General features: G+C 46.2%; 1 protein-coding gene across 7 annotated transcripts in view; it reads right to left on the minus strand.

The window, feature by feature from the left end:
* The window catches only part of SLC23A2 (solute carrier family 23 member 2), a 135,419-nt gene that overhangs the window by 36,292 nt on the left and 75,824 nt on the right, over nucleotides 1-23,303 (minus strand). For 6 of the 7 annotated variants that reach the window (XM_043602826.1, XM_043602828.1, XM_043602827.1 and 3 more), the window contains 3 exons: nucleotides 22,152-22,250; nucleotides 13,435-13,551; nucleotides 11,018-11,175 (listed from right to left, as the gene is read on the minus strand). In XM_043602826.1, coding sequence (XP_043458761.1) covers nucleotides 11,018-11,175; nucleotides 13,435-13,551; nucleotides 22,152-22,250 — 374 coding nt within the window. The remainder of the gene's footprint in view (nucleotides 1-11,017; nucleotides 11,176-13,434; nucleotides 13,552-22,151; nucleotides 22,251-23,303) is intronic. The other variant, XM_043602831.1, reaches the window with a different exon arrangement.

Consider the following 23,303-nt stretch of genomic DNA (forward strand, 5'->3'; position numbering starts at 1 on the left):
AGACAACTTCCCCAAGGTCCCAGGGGCTAGCAGTCCTCCTTGGTGTCATCAGGAGAAAAGTCCTTAAAAAGCTTACAAGGGCAGGTGGGCCCTACAAAGAGCACCTCAAAGGTAAGAAACGTTATCTTCCCAGAACTGAATCATTTAGGGAAAATGAATAAAATAAAACAGTTCATCTATACAGTAAGTACGCTAAGAAATCTGGCTGACTTCCTTGGTCTACCAAGAAAGCTATCAAGTTGGTACAAAACCTTTTGTTGTGAAATAAAGATTTACTCGAGTCTAAACGGCAGCATGATTTTAAAACAATAATCTCTGAGAAACATAGAGCAGGTCTGGCTTCAAAGAACTATAGTTTCAAAACTGAATCTGCCATCAGGAATGTGTATCCTAAGTGCCTTTAAGGAAAAGCAAACCACAGTATGTCACAAGAAACTCTTTAACTGGTAACATTTTCCTATTGTTTCCCATATGTATATATGTTCTATCAACTAAACTATCTGGAAAGTAGCTCCCATTTCCTAAGGATAAACATACACTCCTGCATCATCGCTTTCCCATATCATACCCAAGGACATTAACTTAACAATGTTATCTAATATTCAGACCATATTTAAATTTATCTGTTTATAAATATGTTTATACCTGCTCCTGCTCCCCCAAATCCAATCAGAGTTCCTATACTGCATTTGGTAGTCTTGTGTCAGGCTTACAGCCAGGCCAGACACTTCCTGAAAGGACACTGCCTGGGTGTTGGGTGCTGTCCCACAAGGTGGGACCTTTTTCCTGTTGTAATTAAGAATCTATCGTGTGATTCTTAGGCTGTGTGAATATTATATTCCCACTAGCTTATGAACATTCTTACATAGTGGGCTTAAAAATTACAATTTTTCAATTTGATCATTCCATCTGTATTTAATTAGTGGCCTTTTGTAAAGAAGAGCTTGCCTTTTTTGTCCAACTTTATCTTTTTCTTTTTTGAACATCATTGCAGGTACGTGAATAAATTCCTTTCAAATTCAGTTTTACAATTCACTTCCATTCTTTTTAATGTACTGTCCCAAACTTGCCCAAAGAACCTGCTCAAGCAGGTTCTCCTTCTTTATGAAGTTGACTCTCCCCCTACACCCCCCAATGCCCTGACCTCCACCCCTTATTCTTTAAGCAGTTTTTTGCTTTCTGGCACAAAATGCTCCAGGGTCAACGTGCACTTTTTTCAGCCCTGGCCTTTGAGTCAACCACTACTTTAGGAAGCCCAGGTCCATTTTAGTGGAGAATGGCATTTAGAAACCAAGATTGAGCACCAGGTGGGCTCACTGTCACTGAGCGGACATTTAGTTAGTAAACAGAGCTACAATTCATTTTTGAATTATGGGGTCATGATACCTATAGTTCAGCCCAATACCCCTGGATTACCTTCTTTCTTTCCATATTTGTATCTTTCCTTTTCTTACACCAAGTGTCCTGATTCTCCATCATTATCAACATACCATTCGTTTTTCTTACCCTATATAACATCATACAGCACAGTCCAAGAATTACACATCTATGTAATTACGTGTCACTACGAACAAGACTATTAAGATTATTAAGATTTCTCTTTACTTTGTGCTTAGGATACACCCCAATCACGGAATGTAAAGTACTGTGTTCTAAAGTCTCTGAATGAATTCTTTTCTATGTGGTTAGCAATCTGACATATAGCTCACCTCTTTCTATAATTCAATTTTAGGTTTGCTTTTCTTCGTTTTTGATTTTATGTTTTGACTATGTTGAACATTTGTACAGTTTAAAAATCAAATCATATAGGGAGATATACCAGAAAAGTCTCACTCCCATCCCTAACCCCTCCACCCCCTTCCCACCTAACTCACTATAGTTAACCGTTTTCATTAATTCCTAACTTACCCTTACTCCTTCATACATACACTCACACACACTTTTTTGCAGCTTGTTTTTTCAATATATCCTGGAACTTACTCTATACCAGTTAACAGAGATCTTTCCCATTCTTTTCAGGGCTGCATGGGATCATACTGTGTGAGGTACAGAGAGCAGCCAGTCTCCTACAGATGGACATTTAAGTGTTAAATATTTTGCCATTACAAATTATACAGCAATAAATCACTTTTTGTGTATTATTTTGCATTTATGAGAGTGTATCTTAAGAGTAAGTTTCTAGAAGGAGGATTGCTGGATCAAATGGTAAATGCACGTGTACTCTAGATACTGTAAAATTCTTCTTTGTTATAAAGGTTGAACTCCTGACAGTAATGTATTAAGAATGCCTGTTCTTCTTTATTATAAAGGTTGAACTCCTGACAGCAATGTATTAAGAATGCCTGTTCTCCCCACCGTCTTGCTATCAGAGTGGCTCATCAAAATTTTTATTTTTTGTGAATCTGACAAAGGTGAGAAATGGTTATCTCAGGGTAGCTTTAGTTTATATTCTGTTATTATAAACCAACTTATCATTTCCAGTGGAGAAGGACCGAATTCTATACCTCTTCTGTGATCTGTTCACAACTTTTGCCTTTACAATTTCTGGTATCTTTTAAAAATACTTAATCTGCAATACATTACAAATATTTCCTCCAGTTTACCATTTTTTTGTTTATGGTATATTTTTTCAATGTAAAGTTTAACGCTTTTTAGATTTAATGTCATCAAATTTACTATCCTTGTTTCTGGGATTTAAGTCCTAGTTTAAAAGTTTTTCCCGGGGCGCCTGGGTGGCGCAGTCGATTAAGCGTCCGACTTCAGCCAGGTCACGATCTCGCAGTCCGGGAGTTCGAGCCCCGCGTCGGGCTCTGGGCTGATGGCTCAGAGCCTGGAGCCTGTTTCCGATTCTGTGTCTCCCTCTCTCTCTGCCCCTCCCCTGTTCATGCTCTGTCTCTCTCTGTCCCAAAAATAAATAAACATTGAAAAAAAAAAATTAAAAAAAAAAAAAGTTTTTCCCTACTTCTGGGTTATAAAGGAATTTACCCTTGTTTTATTCTTCTATAGTTTCATGATTCTTACAATTGGATCTCTAATCCATTTTTAGTTGATTTAAAATACTCCTAACTAAAGATAAGTGTAACCTTTTGACTTCAAGTTCATGCCATTCTGGTTTTATAGGCAAATGCCCAGATTAGATGAACTATTCCAGTCAGAATTTCCAATTACAGAGTCCTGGAGATCCTTGGCTGGAAGCTATCAACCAGCTTGTCTCCCAAGCCACAGCTCACAGCCAGAGGCTTTGTCCAGACAGAGCACAGGAATTTAGGAAGGACTAGCTGAATACAATTTTGATAACCTCCTTGTCAAGCATGATAGTATCAACTATTTCCAGTCAAGAGTCTGTTAGCCTAAAATATCTGAAGAACTGAACTCATCGACCCCGCCATGTACTAAGAGGACTCAGCCAGTCTCCTAGTATCAGAAATACAGAGAAACAGCATGTCAGCTGAAGGGGAGACCACCTGGCAAAGCTAGTGTTGAAGGAGCTAACTTGAACAGCCTCAGCTGAGAGACGGCCGGTGCTCAGGCTGCAGGAGGAGCTGGATAAAGTGCCCTCACCACTTTCTGATGGCCTGAGACAGATTCTGGGGGCCCTTCCTGATCAGAGGGATGCTGGCAGTGTGGCTGAGGATTGCACCCAACCACGTGCTACACGCCATCAAGGACATGCCGCTCTGCCAGACGTCCTAGACCTTGCCCACTGCGCCCTTCTGCCTCACCTGCACTCACCTGCCTCCTTACTTTCCAGAAGGCCCACAAAAATAATGAGAGCCAACAGACAAGTACAGACAGGTGCCAGGAATTATCTCATTCAGCGCTCACTAACTATTTCATCATTATTAATTACCATTTTACAGATGATGGAAGGGGGCCCTGAGATACCAGGCAGTTTTTCCAAAGTCACAAGGCTGGAAAATGGTGCAACAGGAGTGAGGCCAACTCTGAAACCAAAGCTCCCCGATGCAGCTGGTTAGGGGATCAAGGCAAAGCTCCCTCCAAAGTCATTAGCTCCGGGTTCTCACTGGCTCCCAATTCTGTAATGTACTACTTGAAATGTGAGTTAAATGGACAGTCAGTTTTTTTTATTTAGTGGGAAAAAACCTGTAACCTGCTACTATGTGTCTGCTTAACATGACAGAATATGAAAGACAGTCACCTACATGGTAATTTTGGCAAACATGTTCACCTGAATCAACGATGCCTCTGGCTGGCCCCATCCTCCAGTTTACAGAAGATGAGGGGGACTGTGGAAAAAATCAAATACCACCCCAAAGACACAATCAGACAAATTCAGACCATTGGATGCTCCATAAGAACACTGGCCTGGGCACTTTAGGAAGGTAATGTTATGCAGGAAAGAAGTGAGGACGGTTTATGATTAAGAAACCAAAGAAACACATAAAACAGATGTGCCACATGACCTTGACTGCATCCGGGTGCAGGGAGGTAAACGAATAGTTAAGGAAGGTATTTTAGCGACAACCTGAGAAATTAAATAGCCTGCACATTAGATGACATGAGGGAATGACAATGTTCTCAGGTGTGGTAAGTGGTTACAAAGGGGACCCTCATTCCTAGGAGAGCATTTAGGGGTGAGCTGGCATGTTATCTACAACTACACCACCAATACATAAACAGAAAGCGGGAGAGATCCCAATCTCCCTCACCGCCAATATAATCACTGCGTCCTGTCATCCCTGTTAGTTTTATGAACTGTGAAGAGTTCAAGGCCCCAAACTGGAGCCCTGGAAGCATCCTGCAGCCGCCCGTGCTCAGTGAGCACACATCTCATACAGGCCCCTAGAACCCAGGCAGGTGACAGACAGGGGAGCTCCCTCCTCAGGAGGGACGATCCGGTTAGAGAACAGGTTGCTGCACCAGCTACTGTCACTCTTGGCCCAAACCCTACCTTCTCTCAGCAAAGGAAGGTTTTGCATGCCTGCTACAGGCCTGTGATGGCCAGGAGGGGCTCCTTTGGGTGGGTGGGGGTAGGGGGACCCCACCTACAGTCTCTTCTTTTGTGGGAGACCTCAGAGTGAGGCCTCCAAGAGGCGTCTGGGGCAAAATGCTGAAGGTAACCCCCAAAGACAGCACCTGTCACACCAAGGGGAAGGTCAACATGGCAGATGAGGGCAGCGATCAGGGCCCTCCCTTCCCCCCAGCTGTGTACTGACTGGGGTGAGGGGCGAGGACTCTGGGAAGCTCAGAGCTGGACTGAGACTTGACTTCTGTTTTAAGAGGCAGCAGCAGCCAATGCATCAGCTGAGTCCTCCAGCTCAAACCTACGGTGGGGCGGGGTGGTTAGGGGGATGGTGTCAGAACAAATTTGCCTTGATCTCTAGGGATTTCAAAGTTTTGCACTAATTCTTGGAACAAGCCTGAGGAGTTCCCAGGATTGACATCACAAACTAACCAATGAAGACCTCGTTGAAAGCGAAGTGCAGGGAGTTGAGGTCAAAGGGCAGGAGGAAGAAGGAAAAGGCAGGGTGAGGAGGAGGGACGTGGCAGCGGCCGTGGCAGAAGTGCTGCCCCCAGCAGGCAGAGGCTCAGGGAAGCACTAAAGCCTCGGAGTCACTCACATCAGGGACTGCGACCCACGACCGTCATTTCAAAACAATCAGGACCTGGGGGACAGGAAACCACCAAGTGCGCCCGGGGAGGTGTGCAGTGAAGGGAGGAGGGTCTGCAGCACACGTGGTGTGGCCTCAGCCCACGGGGGGGTGGAGGGGGAATTGACGGGACATATCCCCCAAAGGAGCCTTCAGGAAGCGGCATCTGAAAGCTGGCACTCTGGGCTCGTGCCCAGTTCGCAAAGGCCTGCATCTGCTTCACCTTCAGTTTCCCTACCAATTCCGGTTATTTTTACGGAATGAAACGGGTTTCCCGGAACAGCGCACCACTCTTCAGCAGGGTGCCCGTGTGAAACGAGGAGGAGGGACGACCCGGTGGCAGCCCACAGGTCAGGGGTGTTGACACTTTCCTCCCTCTTCTGCTCTAGACCCCAGCTTCCTCAAAGGAAAGGTCCCGCTCCTCACAGCCACGGGCCACAGTTGGTCTTTAAGCCCCACGCACCCACTGCAACCAATGCAGGGGAGCATCAGGTACTCAGTACACGCTGGGCAAATATGCAAAGACATGTACACAACTCAGGCACTACAGGGTCTGAAAATAGGTCCTAGAAATCAGGAACACTGAACATGAAATGTTGTCCTTCTGCTGCTCTAAACCCAAGGAAACAGGCACCAAACTGCAAACACACATGCACACACACACGGACACACAGGCTGCACACGTGCACATGCATACACAGGCCACCTACGATCCTTACAGCTATGACACCAGGAATAAACCTCACTCCAGGCTCCGTCAGCCCTCCCCTCCTGCGCTGTCCCTCCCTGGCCATCCTCTCTGCCCCAACTGCTTTCTGTATTTAAATGATCCCGCTGTGATCAGGCAATAAATGCATAAGCCTGTTAAGATGATAATTCACAGCCTGTGAGGAGGACCCACATTAGCACCCAGAACTAAAAGGTGTTTCATATGATTCATACTCCACAACTTCTCAAACCTACTGTAGAAAGCTTATAATAATATACAAAAGCAGAATAATGGCAAAACATCATCTACAGGCCACCTTCAGAAAAGCTGCCACTCATTTTCACAAACGGAATCGGCTGGGGAGGTCATCTGCCCAAGGTCAGGGGGCTGAGTAGGTCCCCGTAACTTCTTGTGCTCACTGAACTCCATGTATGAAAGGAAAAGAAACCATCATTTGCCACATGGCTTCAGCTAATGCTTTATACTGGGTACTGTGGGTTCTCCCTTCCCAGGGGATTATAGTTCAATCACTGTAATATCCCAAAACTTGATTTCAAAAAATACATCAATTACTTTTATTAGCTGCAATTCAAAATTAGTTTTCCTTAAAACAGTAATGTTTGACTTCTAATATTATTCATCCGTTAAAGCAACATCACTGCACTGCAAAATTAACCATACGCAATTAAACAGCTGACAGGTGCATCCCAACTCGATCTGAACCAGCAATGCAGCCAGCTCTGGCAGCACCGACTTGGTGGGTCTCTGGAACAGACCCGGGGATGCTCACTCTCAGCCCCTCCTGAGTGTCTGAGTACCACGGATGGATCCTCACTCTGAGATCTGACCGCCAGCCCTGCTCTGCTGGCAATACTGGAAGAGGGGGCGTGGAGGGGAGGAAGTTGGGTATCTGGCCACTCTGGGGATTTCTGCTCTTCTCCCATTCAACCTACGGGAAACTGGACAAGGGCGAGGAGGTGGTTCCGCTGGAGAGGGGAGCCCTGCCTCTTGGAGCCCAGTGGAAGGAGGGAAGAGGGCATTAGAGAAGTTAGAGCTCTAATGGAAAGGGTGGGGAGATGCAGGGGACACAGGGAGATGGGAGGGACACATGAATATATAGGTGCAGCAAACAAACCCCAGAGGTGGTGACCAGCCAGTCAGGGAGGGAAAATTCCCTCACCCACCTCACCATCTCAGTTCATCTTTGCTCAGCAGAACCTCAAGTATAAGGTGGACAGACACTGAAAAGAATGTATCAATAACAGCTTAAGGCTTTGCAGAATTGGGAATCCACACCAATGGAAGCTAGGATCCCAGGCAAGAAAAATATGCTATTAGCACAGAGAAGTAGAACAACAGTTAACCCTGGCAGGAAGGGCCAGGAACCCAAGGGACTGACACTGCGAGGTGGGCTGCTCCCCACCCCGCCCAAGCCCAATCTCTCCAGTCCCAAGGGCAGCTGCTCAAATTCATTCAATCTTGATTCTTTAATCAAGACACATGAAACACACACCCCATGCTTTTCTTTCCATTTAAAGATCAAAGGCAGGAACAGACCTCCAGAATGCAGGCTAGAGCTAAACTCTAGCTAAACTCATCACTCAACCCCCAAACACACACACTCACTCTGCCTCCATCTGTCTGTCTCTTCCCGCTGCCCCCTGGCTAGCTATCTCATCCCACATCTGGACTCTGCCACCTCTAACATTCTCCTTATCTCCCCACCAGACTCCTTTGCATGGATCCCCACTGCCTTTCTCTTGGATATCCCTGATCTCCTGAATCTGGCCCATAACCCCTTCTACATAGCACCCAAGTAATGTCTTTCAAGGCTCAACCCCAGTAGGTAAGTGCCCTGCCAACAGAGCCCTAGCAAGTTCCCTGTGCCCCATTGATAACGCCCAAGTATCAGAGACGGGCCCACAGCTCAGCCTCTGGTCAGGGGAAGCACTCACCAGCCTGACTTCCTGCCTTTGCCGCTGCCCTTCCCAGGACAGAAAATGCTCCTTCAACCCTCCTGGGCCAGGGGCCTACTGAGTGTTCAAGACCTATCTCACATGCTGCCAACTCCCTTGTGACTCTCCCTTCAAGTCCCCAGGACACCACTGCAACTCTCCGAAGGTGCACGTGGCTGCCCTTTAGGCTTTGCAGCACATGCTCCCTTCACTGCCTCCATAGCTGGGTCCAGCCAGTCACCCAGGGCCTTATATAAAGACTGTTTGCTAAGTGGGAACCAGTCCATACTTTTCTCCTCCTCTTTTCCCGGATAAAGAATGTGGACACCACTCCACACGCCAACAGCCAGAGAAAATCCACATCCCAAGACAAAACCACACCAAGTCACCCCATCCAGCAGCACATACTTGCTGGTGTGGCTGGCAGATGTGAGCCACCCCCTCCCAACTTAGAGCCAGTGCAGAGGGCCACCACAGTGAGGATGGGACTCACAGCTGCTCATGCCATCCAAGGACATGGGTGCGGCTTCCCTGACACCTCCAGCAAGACAGAGCAGGGAAAGCTACTCTCACCGAGCCTCTTGGGCATGGAGTGCAGACCCAAGCACTTGTACTGCGCGTGCAAATGTGTGCCCGTGCACACACGCTACAGCTCTGCATGATGGGGCCACGAGCCATCCCAGCAGCTATGTCCCGTCCCAGCAGCTACATCAAAGCCCTCTCCTGTCCTCCTCAGCTCAGCTGCTGGGAGCGGTATGGCAGCAGGGGTGAAATGCACAGACCCAAGCTGTTCTGTTTACATCTCTTGTGCCCCGAGAATGGACATGATGTCCCTGAGCGGGTGCCCTCCCATGATGAGAGCCCTCACCGAAAGTCCCCACCCCTCCCTTTTGTGTCACTAGCAGGCACCTGTGCCCGCCGCTGCCAGGCCCCACCGTCAGACAGGACTAAGAGCACAGTGCGTATTCTACCACAATGAAGACGCACGCATCCCCTCCCCTCTTCAGATCAACCAGCACCATCAACTCTAAGCACTGCCCAGTTCATAGATGGTTTGTGATACAAGTTCCACAGTGAGTCACTTGTTTAGAAAAAGAACAACTCCCCCAGAGAACTGGTGGCCTGTGTACAAGGTAACGCTCCGGAGTCAGCCAACAGAAGTTTCTTAATACACTTAGACTGGAAGTGCAGAATCTTGAATGTTCTATCAAAAGACTGAAAGATGTACCCAAAGTTACCTACCTGGCTCTAAGAAAGTAACTCAAGTCCTCCATGGGATGCCCAGAACACATCCCCTGCCCCCTAGCAGGTCAATGACACCCTGCCCCTCCCCTCACGGATCCCCCAAGGAGATCCTCCCACTGAGGGAACGGATCTGCTCAGAGCAGTGGCTGCAGGCGGGCCTGCTGGGACTGGAGTGTGACAACTCCAAGAGCTGGGCGGCCTCCACCGCCTTCCTTCCATCAGCAGACCTGCCAGGGAGCTGACCCTATCCCTTCCCAGGACATCACCTTAACACTGCTCACAGCCCTTCCCGTATTTCTCCTGTCCCCAAGTAAGGGCAACCCTCTTGAGGTCCCTGAGGATTCTGACTCCTTGGAATACAGTCCGTGATTCCCAAGCTGCCTCTCATCTTCTCCCTCCTGTACCGCCCACCGGGGAGGCAAACCCCTCCTCCAGCTGTCTCTAATGGAGCAAGAGACAGCACTCACAAGTGTGCCCTGCTGCCCTTCCTCTGGGGACAGTCCTGCCCCAGCAGGCTCCACCCTGTGAGCAGAGCCCAGGGCCAAGGAAGAGGCTGTACTGTGAAGAGGGTGGAAGAGGAGAGAGGAGAGGCACGAGCGGCCTGCAAGAGGCAGGCAAGGACGGTTCTCTTCCTTCTTAAGCCAGCTCCACACCTGTTCTAAGCTGGGGGCTGGGGAAGCGAGATGAACAAGCTAGAGCCCTGGCACCAATGAGGGGAGCACAATCCAGTGGGAAAAGACACGAAAACAAAAAAGCACAAAGTGGAGGAAGAGCCACATTAGAAGACGGTGCACAAGATTCACATGTGGGGATTCAGAGGCGGCAGCAACGGGGCCTTGAAGAGACAAGGACGCTTCACAGAGGTGGGGGGTGCAGGGCAGGCCAGGAGGATGAGCAGGGTTTCCTGGCTGCTAGGGAGCCAAGCACAGGACGGTGAAACAGCAGGTTCCAGAAGGAGCTCATAGTAGCATAGGTGCGGGGCTCAGAGGCAGGCCGGGAAGGGCGCTCGGTGGGACAGAGTGAAAGGGAAAAACCTGAAGAATGGGCGCAGTCGGATTTTTAAACAGGGAGTGGGGGCTGCAGCCCAGCACCCGGCAGCATGGAGGAAGACGTGGTGTCAGCAAGAGGGCCGGGGACAGAGTGGGGAGGAGGGGAGGAGAGCAGCTCTGGAGGCGGGAAACCAACTGGGCATGAGTGGGGCAGTCAGGTCTGAACTAAAGGAAGTGGGGCAGAAAGGGGCTACTGGAGAGAATGAGCCCCACCGGCTGGGGATCTAGAAGGAGCGGAGAGAGAGACTGAGTTTCCAACTTGCACACCTGGGCAAGAAGCAGGGCCACTGACCAAGAGAGGAAACACAGGATTAGGGAGGGGGGCGCACTGGCCAGTAGGACATGCTCCCTGCCAACTCCAGCTGGTTCTTCCGTGTGGCCCTAGGTGAGCGGCACTGCTCATGCCTTAGGGGGCTTCCGCATCCCAATTCAGCATCCCAATCTCACCTGCATCCAAACGTTGTCTGCAGCAAAGTCGTGATTCCCACACAGAAGAAAATGGTCCCGATGAGCTGGCTGGTGGCCCACTGGTCGTACCCCACGCACATGGCATCCGCCAGCAGAAAGGGCACAGCGATGGTGCCACTGAAGCAGGTCAGGTAGTGCTGTGGGCGACAGGAGATGGTTGAGGGAAGAGTAAACTCTTCCTTGTGTGTGTGTGTGTTTGGATTTTATACTAACTTTGCCCCGTTGGTTTTAAAACAGCCCACGTGAAGAATCTCTGATTTTGGTGTATACGTGCACATCGTGTGCCACATCATCTATCTTTCCCAGCATTTCTCCTTTCTAATACATTTTCCTGTCTTACCACTCACCTGAATCCAGGCCTGCACAGAGCACATGATTCAAGCACTGGTGTGATTTTGTTTACACAACTCTTACTGGAAATACCTGCTTCTTTCAAATGCTTTTTTAGCATCAATTGCTAAAATCCTAGGTCTTTTCTTCCTCTGATCTGGTGACGTGAATTGGGCTGCATGGTACCATTCTTTTTTTTTAACGTTTATTTATTTTTGGGACAGAGAGAGACAGAGCATGAACGGGGGAGGGGCAGAGAGAGAGGGAGACACAGAATCGGAAACAGGCTCCAGGCTCTGAGCCATCAGCCCAGAGCCTGACGCGTGGCTTGAGCTCACGGACCGCGATATCGTGACCTGGCTGAAGTCGGACGCTTAACCGACTGCGCCACCCAGGCGCCCCATCATGGTACCATTCTTGAAACAAATCCTAGTTCGTCATGTTAGGTTTTTCTTCTGGGATTTGATCTGCCAATATTTCATGTGGACTTCTACATCTATATTCTTGAGATAATTAATCTGCTTTTTAAATTTTTTTAATTCTCTCGGGGTCTGTGAAGTTACACAGGCTTCACTGCACAGGGTGTTTTCCATCTCTTTCTAGGGTCTGGCATTATTTGACTACCATCAGGGAAGGGTTATGGACATATGGTAGCTGTGGGAATCCTCTAGAAAGAGCCCATCCCCTCTTCCCTTGGGCCCCAGCCCTACCCTTTCAGCCCTGGAGGGACATTCTTGGCCCTCACTGCTCACGTCCCTTCCTCCCAAAGGCCTGTCTCTTCAGTTCCCACTTCTGTTCTGCAAACGTCCTACTGTCCTGCCCAAGTCCCCCATCTCTGCTCACATTTGCCAAAATGTGTGCAGCCCCTGACGCTCAACTGTACAACACGCAGGGTGTTCCACGCGGGGAACAGAGCGTTCCTGTGCAGGACTTCGCAGAGCTGCTCACAAGCTTAAGAGCGCTGCATATTGTCAAGAAAGGCACGTCGCACATAGAGTTTGCCAATCCTAGACCCGGGCACACTTCTAGAGACATCTATAACATAAACATTCCCCAAAGCAAGTTTCCTGAACCTAAAGACCCCTTAGCTCCTTTGGCCGTGACTCCTCCTCTGTCAGACACCTTTCAGTCGGGGTGACCAACTGCTTTCATGCCTGTGTGGGAGATGAGGGTGGGAGGTGGGGGAGTGCTGGAAACCTGGCCGAAGCATCAGGTGTGGGCAGGTACGGCCCGGCCTCCAAGTAACTACCCCGGTGTGGGTGATGGGATTGATTTTTCTCAGCATCTGAAATCCCTCATGTTGAACAGCCCATTCCAACTTGAGAAAAGAAGAAAGGGAGGTCAGACCCCCAACAGAGTCCAGGCTAAAACAGCCAAGGCAAATACAGGCCAAGGGAAAAGGGCCTCCCAACTTATGTTCTTCTCCAAAAGCCCCACTCCAATGCCTAAGAGGGAAAAGGGGATGGAGAGAGGGAAAAGGGGATGGAGAGAGGGAAGAGGGGAGGAAAATACCCAAGATGCAGGGACCTGGTGTCAGCCTGGGTCACCTCCCGCCCCACCCCCCTTGCCCTGGTGGCCTGCCCTCTCTACTCACACTGTAACCTGCAACCTCTACCACAGCAATGCTTCCCTTCCTTTACAGAGAAGACTGAGCCTCCCACGTGTGTCCTGGCCAACACAGCGCTTCTCAGGGTCACCCACATTTCGTGGCAGAGCTGACCACGACTGGACTGCACGGGTAGGAATGAAGACAAAAGCTTCTCTGCCCTCCCTGTACCCTCCCCTCTTTCCAGATCTCTACAGTCCTTGCTCTTTCCTTCCACATCACTGATCTTGCTCACTCCTTGAACATTTTCCTTCCTTTGTTCCCTGGTTGACCTCCTCCTCCTGTTCCTTTCTTCCTTTCACTACCCTGAAATGGATGCTAACCAGTCCCAGTCATCATTCTTAAAAGAGTAATTTATAACAAGGTCGGCAATAATAAAAATCAAAACTGAATTTTTAACGGATCCAGACAGATGAGTCGAACATCTGCTGGTGGTCACATCCTAAGGGAACCACCTTACCTGCAACCCCAGAAATATGCACAGGTACCAGGGGGGGACGTCTTCTATGGTGTAAATCATGTCCGATCTCTGGGGGTCTAGACTGCCGGTGCTATCCAAGGTCTCGGCAAGAGAGCTCTGTGAGTGAGAGGGAGAAAAGGAATTGTTTAACAAGAGCAAGGAGTAATAGTAACTCAGCTCAGTACAGCCCACAGTTACTGAAAAACAACTTTATAAAGTGGTGACCATTCTCTTGTGTAAAAATAAGCCTTGGCTGCCTTTTACACAATGCTCAGCCCACTCAGTGAGACGAGCTGTCCTCAGAATTTGGGGGCTCGATATCCCATCACTGACTCATCCCCAAGAGCACCCAGCTTGCTCAGAACTTCTCCCCAAGCCTAGGGAACCCCTACATAGAGAGGGATGCTCCCAGGTTGAGTCTACAAAGCAATACCTTGGCATGAACAATCCTTGAGTGGTGCCCCAAAGGAAAAAAGGTTATGAAATGCTGATCACTTTGAAACAGAGAGCACTAATCTGCCCTTCCTACCCCATCCCATTCCTGCAAGGACAAAGATCTCTGTACCCTAAAAACCAAACAAAACAAGTCCTACGCCTTCCTATCAAAACACTGCTTCTCAGACACAATGCTGAGTGAAAAGAGCAAAATTTTAAGTACAGAGATAGGAAGATTTCAATTTTGTTTAAAGACTAAAACTTTGCTTATAGTTTAGGGGACAATGGTTTTTTTTTTTTCTTCTCTTTCCCTCCCCCCACTGTTACTACAGACTTTAAAAATATTAGGTGTTGCATGCTTTTTGAGCCCAAAATTTTCACCAAGACTGAACACGTTAGGTTATAGTCTAGACGTTTACAGTCAGTGTCTGCATTACTTCTGAGCTAAACAGAAAACTGAAGGTAACCCCAAGTCCCCCATGTACCCTTAAAACTGCTCTGGTTTCTAAAACTCTATGAACAGTTTCTTAGAATCCACGATGAGCATTTTTTCCTAAGTCTTTTGTACTTAAAAACGTGCCTAACAGGAAACAAAATTAAAAGATGTTCCACAAAAAAAGTAAGGATAGCGACCTTCTGACTATACCTAGCCCCATTTGTGCCCCCTTGTCCATGGATACAGTCCACAGAAAGATGCAGACTCTCTGTCTGTCATTTGATTTCCCATGCAGAGGTGGACAGGGATTTGGGGGCCAAATATTCTTGAACAAAAGGAGTGATGCAGTTCAGCCTTACCTTCTAAAGCCTAAAAGTAAATGTCTGCTGTAAGTTGACATTTGAGTTAATCCAAATGAGAACGGAGTATGACCTTTCAGAGAACTTTTTCTTACATTCAAACAACGGATATTGGCAGATTTGCATTCCTGAATGAGTTAAAATATACTATGTAAGTCTTTTAAAAATCTGGGATTTTTTAAAAGCGGTGGTAGAGAAAGTACATGTGTATGGAAAATGTGATATGATATGTGGTGATGTGCAGTAAAGGATGAACAACAGCAGGACTGGGTTGTCCAAACCCTCACACATTTCAAAAACAGCTTGGTCTTGGGGCGCCTGGGTGGCGCAGTCGGTTAAGCGTCCGACTTCAGCCAGGTCACGATCTCGCGGTCCGGGAGTTCGAGCCCCGCGTCGGGCTCTGGGCTGATGGCTCAGAGCCCGGAGCCTGTTTCCGATTCTGTGTCTCCCTCTCTCTCTGCCCCTCCCCCGTTCATGCTCTGTCTCTCTCTGTCCCAAAAATAAATAAACGTTGAAAAAAAAAAAATTTTTTTTTAAAAAATAAAAAAAAAAAAAAAAAAAAAAAACAGCTTGGTCTTGCTTGGCAAGTGGGAGAGAACCTGCGAGTTCTGGGAATATGCTGCTCTTAAGAGTGTGTCTACCTCGAGCCTTGGGCTGCCCCAAATGGTTTATGCTAACAATGCCATTTATGGTGGGGGCCTTGAACCACACAGCATCAGTATGACCTTTGGAGGGGCTGGATGCTAACATCAGCCACATGGGTGGGTCAGCCATACTTAACATGGCTGGCCCCAATCAAAATAATGGATGCCAAGGCCTGAGTACACATCCCTGGCTGACTGAACAATCCTTGAGGGTTGTCACACATTGTTTTGGGGAAAATTAAGTGCTGCCCACATGCCTCTACTGGGAGGAGACAATGGAATGCTTCAGTTCCTTGGACCCTGCCCTATGTACCTTCTTCTGCTGATTTTAATCTGTATCCTCTCGCTGCAATAAACTATAATCATGAGTTTAATGGCTTTCCTGAATTCTGTGAGTCCATCTGGCTAACCACTGAACTATATTCGAAGACCCTCAACTCAGATTTTGGGACTCCGTGAACTCAGTTGACCATTTTGTTCACATGATAGAATTATGGATTATACAAAGGACAATCCAATACCATCTTATTACCCATGGCCTCACAGGTAGGGGTACTACTGCCCACAAAGAAGCAAAAAATATCTGAAAACAGAGTATATATTAACACTACAACTAACAGATTTGGACAACCTATTACAATAATACTGTGTGCAATATTATTCTAGTGATTCCAAGATAACTGGTTTTAACTATAAAAAGAACAGAAATGAAAAGATTTCATTATCTGTCCTCTTTCAGGTCTTTCACTAAGACATGTACACAAACACACACCCCATTTTTCTTAGTAATGAGGGTGGTTCCATAACTCATAAATGGAACTAATATAAATGCCCATGAATGGTATTAAGATGACACAAAGTAGGAAACTATGTGGTCATGGGGGTCAATTAACCCTTGAAGAGAAAATGCTGCACTGCCCCCCACCCTCGAGACAGGAATGTGTTTGAGCTATGGTACTACACTCAATTATCACTGCATGAAAATATAAACCACTTAAAACACTAAAGGAAAACAAGGCCCTCCAAAAGCTTTTTTCGATGACTACATTAACAGGTTAACAATGTCATTTTCAAAAGACTTTTCCATCTTATTCTATGGTCTGAAATAATCTAAAGAACTAGGTAATTACCTGCCCATCAAAGAGTAGGAAACTCAGAATTCAGCTTTCTGGTTAGGGCCTTAAGACTGTCAATAACCTTTTCAACCTCCTCTATCATTATTTACCAAGTCTAGCATTTTTTTGATCCATTGTGGTCATTTTTTCTCTAGGAAATAATTTATGCTAGATCAGGAGTCAACAAACTTTTTCTGTAAATGGTTATAGAGTAAATATTTTATCTTTTGTGGGCTATATAGTTCTGTCACGACACAACTCTGCCACTGTAGTGCAGAAGAACCTTCGGTGGTATGCCAACAGGTGAGTATGGCTGTGTTCCAATAAAACTTTATTTATAAAAATAGGTATTGGGCCAGCGAGATATAGCTTGCCAATCCTTGCTACAGGGTTTCAAACTGATAATCATAAAGTTGTAGTTAACATCCTCCTTCACAGAGCACCTGGGTGGCTCAGTCGGTTGAGGGTCTGACTTCAGGTCATGATCTTGCAGTCCATGAGTTCAAGCCCTGAGTCAGGCCCTGGGCTGACAGCTTGGAGCCTGGAGACTGCTTCGGATTCTCTCTCTCCCTCTCTCTCTCTGCCCCTCCCCCGCTCATGCTCTGTCTCTTTCACTCTCAGAAATGAATAAATGTTAAAAAAAATTTCTTTTTAAATATCCTCCTTCACAATTCTTACATCACCTTTCACGTTGCTAATATATATTTGTGCTTTCTCATTTTTTTCTTTAATCAGGTCCACCAAAGATCAAGTTCATTGGTCTTTTTAAAAAAAGCTTTTGAGTTCCAGTTAAATATGGTAGACTGACCACCTGTCACTTCCTCTAACTCCTAAAAGCACACAGAAGGGATGATCACACCACAAATTTACAAAGATGAAGTAAACAAGAACAGAAGAAATTAGATTAACCCCCTGGTAGAATATGTAAAGCATTCGCATGAGTTGTGACCCACTGGGGAGTGGGAGGAATCTAAAACCTGGGTGTTTAAAGAGGAAGAGCGTGAAGAAGTGAGCTGGTTGACCTAAAGATGTCCCGACAGGTTCTATGCTTGCAGACACAGATAAGAGTGGGAAAGGGAAGAGGATGGGCTTTAACAGCACAGACCAATCAAATACCCTGTTGCCTACTACCTTCCTCATCCTTCAAGATATGAAAAGGTACTGTTTTAAGAGCATGAACCAGAAAGACTTCCGCCTCAGAGGTTAAATGCAATCATGAACAGTGGGATCCTCATTTGCTTCTGGAATGCCAGACACCAGGTTACAAAAGCCAGGCTAACACCCACAGGAGTCTAGACGATTCCTTTCTGGAGGAACAGACCCAGAAATAGTAGGCTTTAAAAATAACTAAAATAAAATAAATTTTAAAAAGTTTTAAAAAATAAAATAAAATAAAATAAAATAAAATAAAATAAAATAAAATAAAATAATAAAATAAAGTCAAGTCAAGTCAAGTCAAATCAAAGTTATAGTAGAACAGAGGCGGCGCCTGGGTGGCTCAGCTGGTCAAGCGTCTGACTCTTGATTTCAGCTCAGGTTATGATCTCGTGGTGCATGAGATCCAGCCCCACATCCAGCTCTGCGCCGACAGCATAGAGCCTGCTTGGGATTCTGTCTCTGCCCTTCCCCAGCCTGCACGCTCTCTCAAGATAAATAAACGTTTTAAAAAGTCACAAAAGAACAAAGAAAACAGAAGATAGGAATTCATCGAAGAGATTTAAAAATTTCTAAGAACTAAAGAACACGTTTGCAAATTAGACCCACCAAGTATTCAATGAATTAATGAAAACCTATTCAGATATTTTAGAATGCACTTTACCACCAACGTTGCACATTGTATTCAGATATTTTAGAATGCACTTTACCACCAACATTGCAACGTTGTATTAAGAATGGCCCCAGAATAGAAATTTAAGAACAAAGGGAAATAAAACATGGGTTGGTAGAATTTGGATAAAATAAAAAAATTTAAAAACAGGAAGTAGACGTAGAAGAACACGAGAAAACAGACATCATGAATAATACAGTAAAGGTCACAGGCTGGGGAAGAAAAAAAAAAAAAAGAAATCAAACAGTGTTGGGGGGGCAGGAGGGAGATTAGAAATGATAGCCAGAGAAGGCAGGCAGATCCAAACACCTATCATCGGAGACCCCAAATAAGAAAACCCAAAGAACAGACTGAAACAAAAAATAAAGATAGAATTCAAGACAGCTTTACTAAAGTAAAAGGATCTTTAACGTTAAATACTCCAAGTGCCAGAAAAAACTGACCCAGAATGGCCAACATGAAAACATATCTATGTAAAGTTACTGAATATCAAAGATAAATAAAGAATCCAAAAACAGCCAAAAAGATCAAATACTGATAAAAAAAAAAAAAGAAAACAAGACTGACCTGGTATCTTAACAGCCACAATCAATACCAAAAAATGAAAGAGTAGCAACAGTAAGTTATGACTCAATTATTCTCTCAACTTTGTATCACACAATTATCCAAACATATACAAAGGTGGAAATATGGAATGCCCACCCGTACCTGTCTCCACCCTTCAAAAATTACCAATGCTGTGTTCTTGTTTAATCTATTCCAAGAGAACTTCCTTTTTCAAGAACTTCGGGTATCTCAACTACAAGGCCGGGAGGGAGGGGGGGGTTGGTAAAGAGAATCCACAGGACTGAAAGTTAAAAAGACCTTTAACTTTAAAAATAAATCTCAACATTATGAAATCAAGTTTATCTTCTATATAACGAACTCGGCGATAACTGCAACCACACAGCTGTTGCAACGACCGGCAGGCAGCCAAAGATCCCAGTGCCCAGCTGGGTGGGATATTCAAGTGAGGACACACTGTAAATAGTTCACCTGTGACCGTTTCCACATTTCGACAATCTCTGCTCCCTAAAAGCCTCATGTTATTTTACACTCTGTCCTCTCTTCCTCACGATGGCCCTGGGAAGTTACGTGCTTTATAACCCCTTTCACAAACGAGGAGTTGGAGACTCTGAGAGACTGAGGGAGCTGCCCAGGATCTGAACAGACAGGCTGTCCCCAAAGACTGCATTTGCCACCATACTACATGGCCTCCCAGGGAGAAACAGAGCTGCTCTCTAGTCATTACGAGAAATACCTGATTTTTTGACGTTGTGATTAATAACAAATTGCCCAATACCCCTGCAACCACTTCACAAGCTCTTGTAAACACATGTGGTGGGGAATCTGTAAAACAACAAAATGCTGGTATTTCAATGGGAACATCTAAACCTTTTGCTTGTATTTACTTCATTTTGTTCCAAATGCCCTCTCTATAAACAAAATCAATTCTTCAACATCCCTCACTGAAAATTCTCAATGATACTGAGATCAAGTTCAGAACATACTGGGTGTGGGTCCCAATGCTATCTTACAGACTCACTGTTCCATGATCCTTCTGGGCCTTTTAGGAATAAATGTCTTTGAGCACATTCCAAGATGGGTACCTTGTGGCTAATACCATATTAACCAGCATTTACCATTAGTAGTTAAGTTTTGTATAACGTTAAGTGAACATATGACAACCGAGAGCATGCCATAATTAGGAAAACAAGCATGAATACGGAGAACGCATGAGATGATCTCTCGGGCCCCCACTTCTCCCATCTCTCCTGCAATGTCGCATTGTTCACTCACGCTCAGCTGTCCAGAGACAGCCTGTCACTGCCCTCTGAAAAGCAAGATCCCCAAGGGCAGCATTCTTTGGTGTGAAGTTTTCTTTGCACAAATTCAAGACAGCAGAAATCCTAAACATTTCATTTTCTTCTTCTCTAAAACGGAGATAGTGGCAGCACCTTTCTAATAGAGCTTTGGTAAGGACTGAACGTGACCCATTGCTTAAAGCATTCAGCCCAAGGTCTGGACCATTAGCACTGTTTAGTACACGGTAGCTCTTCTCCCTGAACTTGCCATTTCATAAAACAAGAAGAGTGGCCAATGAAACAGGAAGATATTCCATCTCACTGGTATTCAAGGAAATACAAATGTATCAAAGTTTCGACAATGAAAAGATTTTCAAACAGGTAAATGAATGTCTAGCATAAATGTGCTAATATAAATAAGCTAGACACTTTTCCTACGACAGTTCACTAGCATCAGTAAAAGGTGCCACTAGAGGTGTTAGAAAGCCCTGCATGTTAATGCTCCTTGGTATTCATTTCAAAAGGTGACCCTCACTTACTGGATACTGGAGGAGGAAGTCTAAAATCATGACAGTCTATACCCTGGAAATTCCGGTGGCTCTGATTAAGGGCCCAGTACCCGAGAACTGGATACAGCCTAACGAGTCTGGGAATTCAGAAGCACTCTGCTGCAAGATGTACCATTTGGATGCTGAGACCCAAGCAGGCCAGGCGGTAGCTCGCTGCCCAGATCCCACTCTGCGGGCCGTGTCTCAGATGCAGACATAGGCGTCGGTCAACATGTCCACAGTGGCAACTATAATTTCTGCACTCTGAGGAGCAGCTTAGAATCCAAAACCACAGAAATGTCAACAACTCAGCATGAATCTAATTAGCCTCCACAAAATTTATAATAGCCTGACCAAAAAGTAATATTGGTCAAGAGAGCCAAAAATGGAAAAAAGAAACCATACACAGGCACAAAAATTTGATTATTCCATAATTTCAATATGATTTCTTTGTTCTTTATCATTTTAGTGATTACACTGTAAACTTACTGTGCTAATTAATGCCCAAGCTGGGTACTATGTTTGCATGTATCAACTTTCTAGTGGTCCCTTTCTAAAATATTAAGTGTGCACTATCTAAAGTACAATTCAGGGGACTCCTGGCTGGCTCAGTCAGCAAAGCATGCAACTCTTGATCTCGGGGTCAAGCTCCACAGTGGACATAGAGATTACTCTTTAAAAAAAATAGAATACAGTGGTTCTAGAAATACAGAAACTGATTAAATTAGCGAATTTTCACAACGAATACAAAATGTGCTTTAAAAAGTCTACCAAATAAAACTCAAATGAAATTGAGGAGTCTCAGAGCTACAGTACAATCTGGAAATATCCTCTTGTCAAACTCTTCATGAGTTGGGCACAGTGACCAATCAATACAGAGTAAAAAAAGAAATTAAGGCATCTGGATCCTCTTTGGGCAGGCCTCTTCTGGCCTCTGTGAATAGGGTCACACAGACTAATCTCAAGGAAATGGGATGGCGGGGGAGGCGGGGGGAGCTTCTCCCCACCTTAACATGTGATTTCTGCCCCTTTGTTCAGCCTACACAAGCTACCGCTGGCTTCTGGTATTATCTTGTTCACTCCAACGGAGTACGTACCAGGCACAATGCTAAGAACCACACAGGTTATTATTTCATTTACTCCTCACAACAACCGAAGACAGATGCTGACACTTTTATTCTCATTTTGGAGATGAGGCAACGGATGACGCCCAGAGACCTTAAGTAATTCCCTCGGGGCCCGGGTCACATTAGCACCCAGCCCTGAGTCCAGACTCACACTCTTAACCACCTCCCTCAGCATCCTGGCTAAGGCTTTTAAATAGAAGAACTTCTATATGGACCTCACCTTAATCGCCATTTAGACAATGAAAAGTTAGTAACTTCTACTCCTCACCGTCCCTTCTATTTCCACTATGAAGGGAACACACCCACTCGGGAGGGCCGAGACGAGCCCGGGGAAGGACAGCCACATCCCGTGACGGGGAGGAGGCTGGGGCAAGGGAGTACCTTTTCTGCGATGCCGTTTTCTGTGGTGTAGATTGCCATGAGCTCGGTGTCTTCGTTGTCCTGTTCACCGCTGGACGTGGCGCCTCCATTTATCACCACCTGAAGACAAACACTTCATTTATAGGCTGTTTCACCGTGCACCACTCTGCCGTGTGGAAACATCCTCCCCAAACACCTTCTGTCATTTTCACAACAGACACAAGCTGTGTGTCTTTTGCCTACCACATCAGCCAAGTTTCGAATTTTCTTAAAAGAAACTCCCGACAAGTGTGCGCCGCATCCGTGACCACACGTGGTTCCGATGGAGGAGAAATGCATTGTGGGTCCCCCAGGGGAAGGCCGGAAACGGAGCACCCCCAGAGAGTCCACGGAGTAGGGCCTGCAGCTCCATCCAAGGCCAAGGGAGGCACAGCTGGGCACCGGAGCTGCTGTCTCCGGACAGGTGGGAAGCATCAAGGGCGGCCTTGGTCAAGAACCCTGCCCGAGTCACCGCATGCTAAGGATTCTGTGTGGCATTCCCAGCAGGGGCAAGTCAGGCACTGCTGATCGCCTGACGTGCTGACATTTCCTGCCGTGGATACGACGCAAACCAGCCTGCTGGTGCGTGCGGGCAGTAGTGTGTGGCATCGGACAGGCACGGGGGCCATTCTTGCCAACAAAATCTAGCTTCTGGGCCCTCAAGGTAAGAACCAGAACTCATCTTGAGGACTGGAAGGACACATGCAGGCCACCAGCCCTCATGCCTGCCCTGGCAAGGCACTTGGAGTCGTCCGAGGTTCTGGCTGCATTCTGGCAGCCTGCAGCAGAATCTTAAAATATTTTTATTTTTTTTTCTTTATAATTTATTTACTTTGAGAGAGCGAGCGAGCACATGCAAATAGCGGAGGGGCAGAGGGAGGGGGGAGACAGAGAGTCCCAAGCAGACACCACAATGTCAGCACGAAGACCAATGAGGGTCTCGAACTCACAAACCATGAGATCATGACCTGAGCTGAAATCAAGAGTCGGACTCTCAACCAACTGAGCCACCCAGGCACCCCGAAATAGTTTTACTTTTTAGCCAGATGGTTCCATTTCCAGAAATCTATTTTGAAACATTAATACTAAAAATAACTGTATGCGTGAATGACAGCACAACTACATTTTGTATAA

This window comes from Prionailurus bengalensis, chromosome A3, assembly GCF_016509475.1.
Source record: "Prionailurus bengalensis isolate Pbe53 chromosome A3, Fcat_Pben_1.1_paternal_pri, whole genome shotgun sequence".
NCBI classification, from domain to species: Eukaryota; Metazoa; Chordata; class Mammalia; order Carnivora; family Felidae; genus Prionailurus; species Prionailurus bengalensis.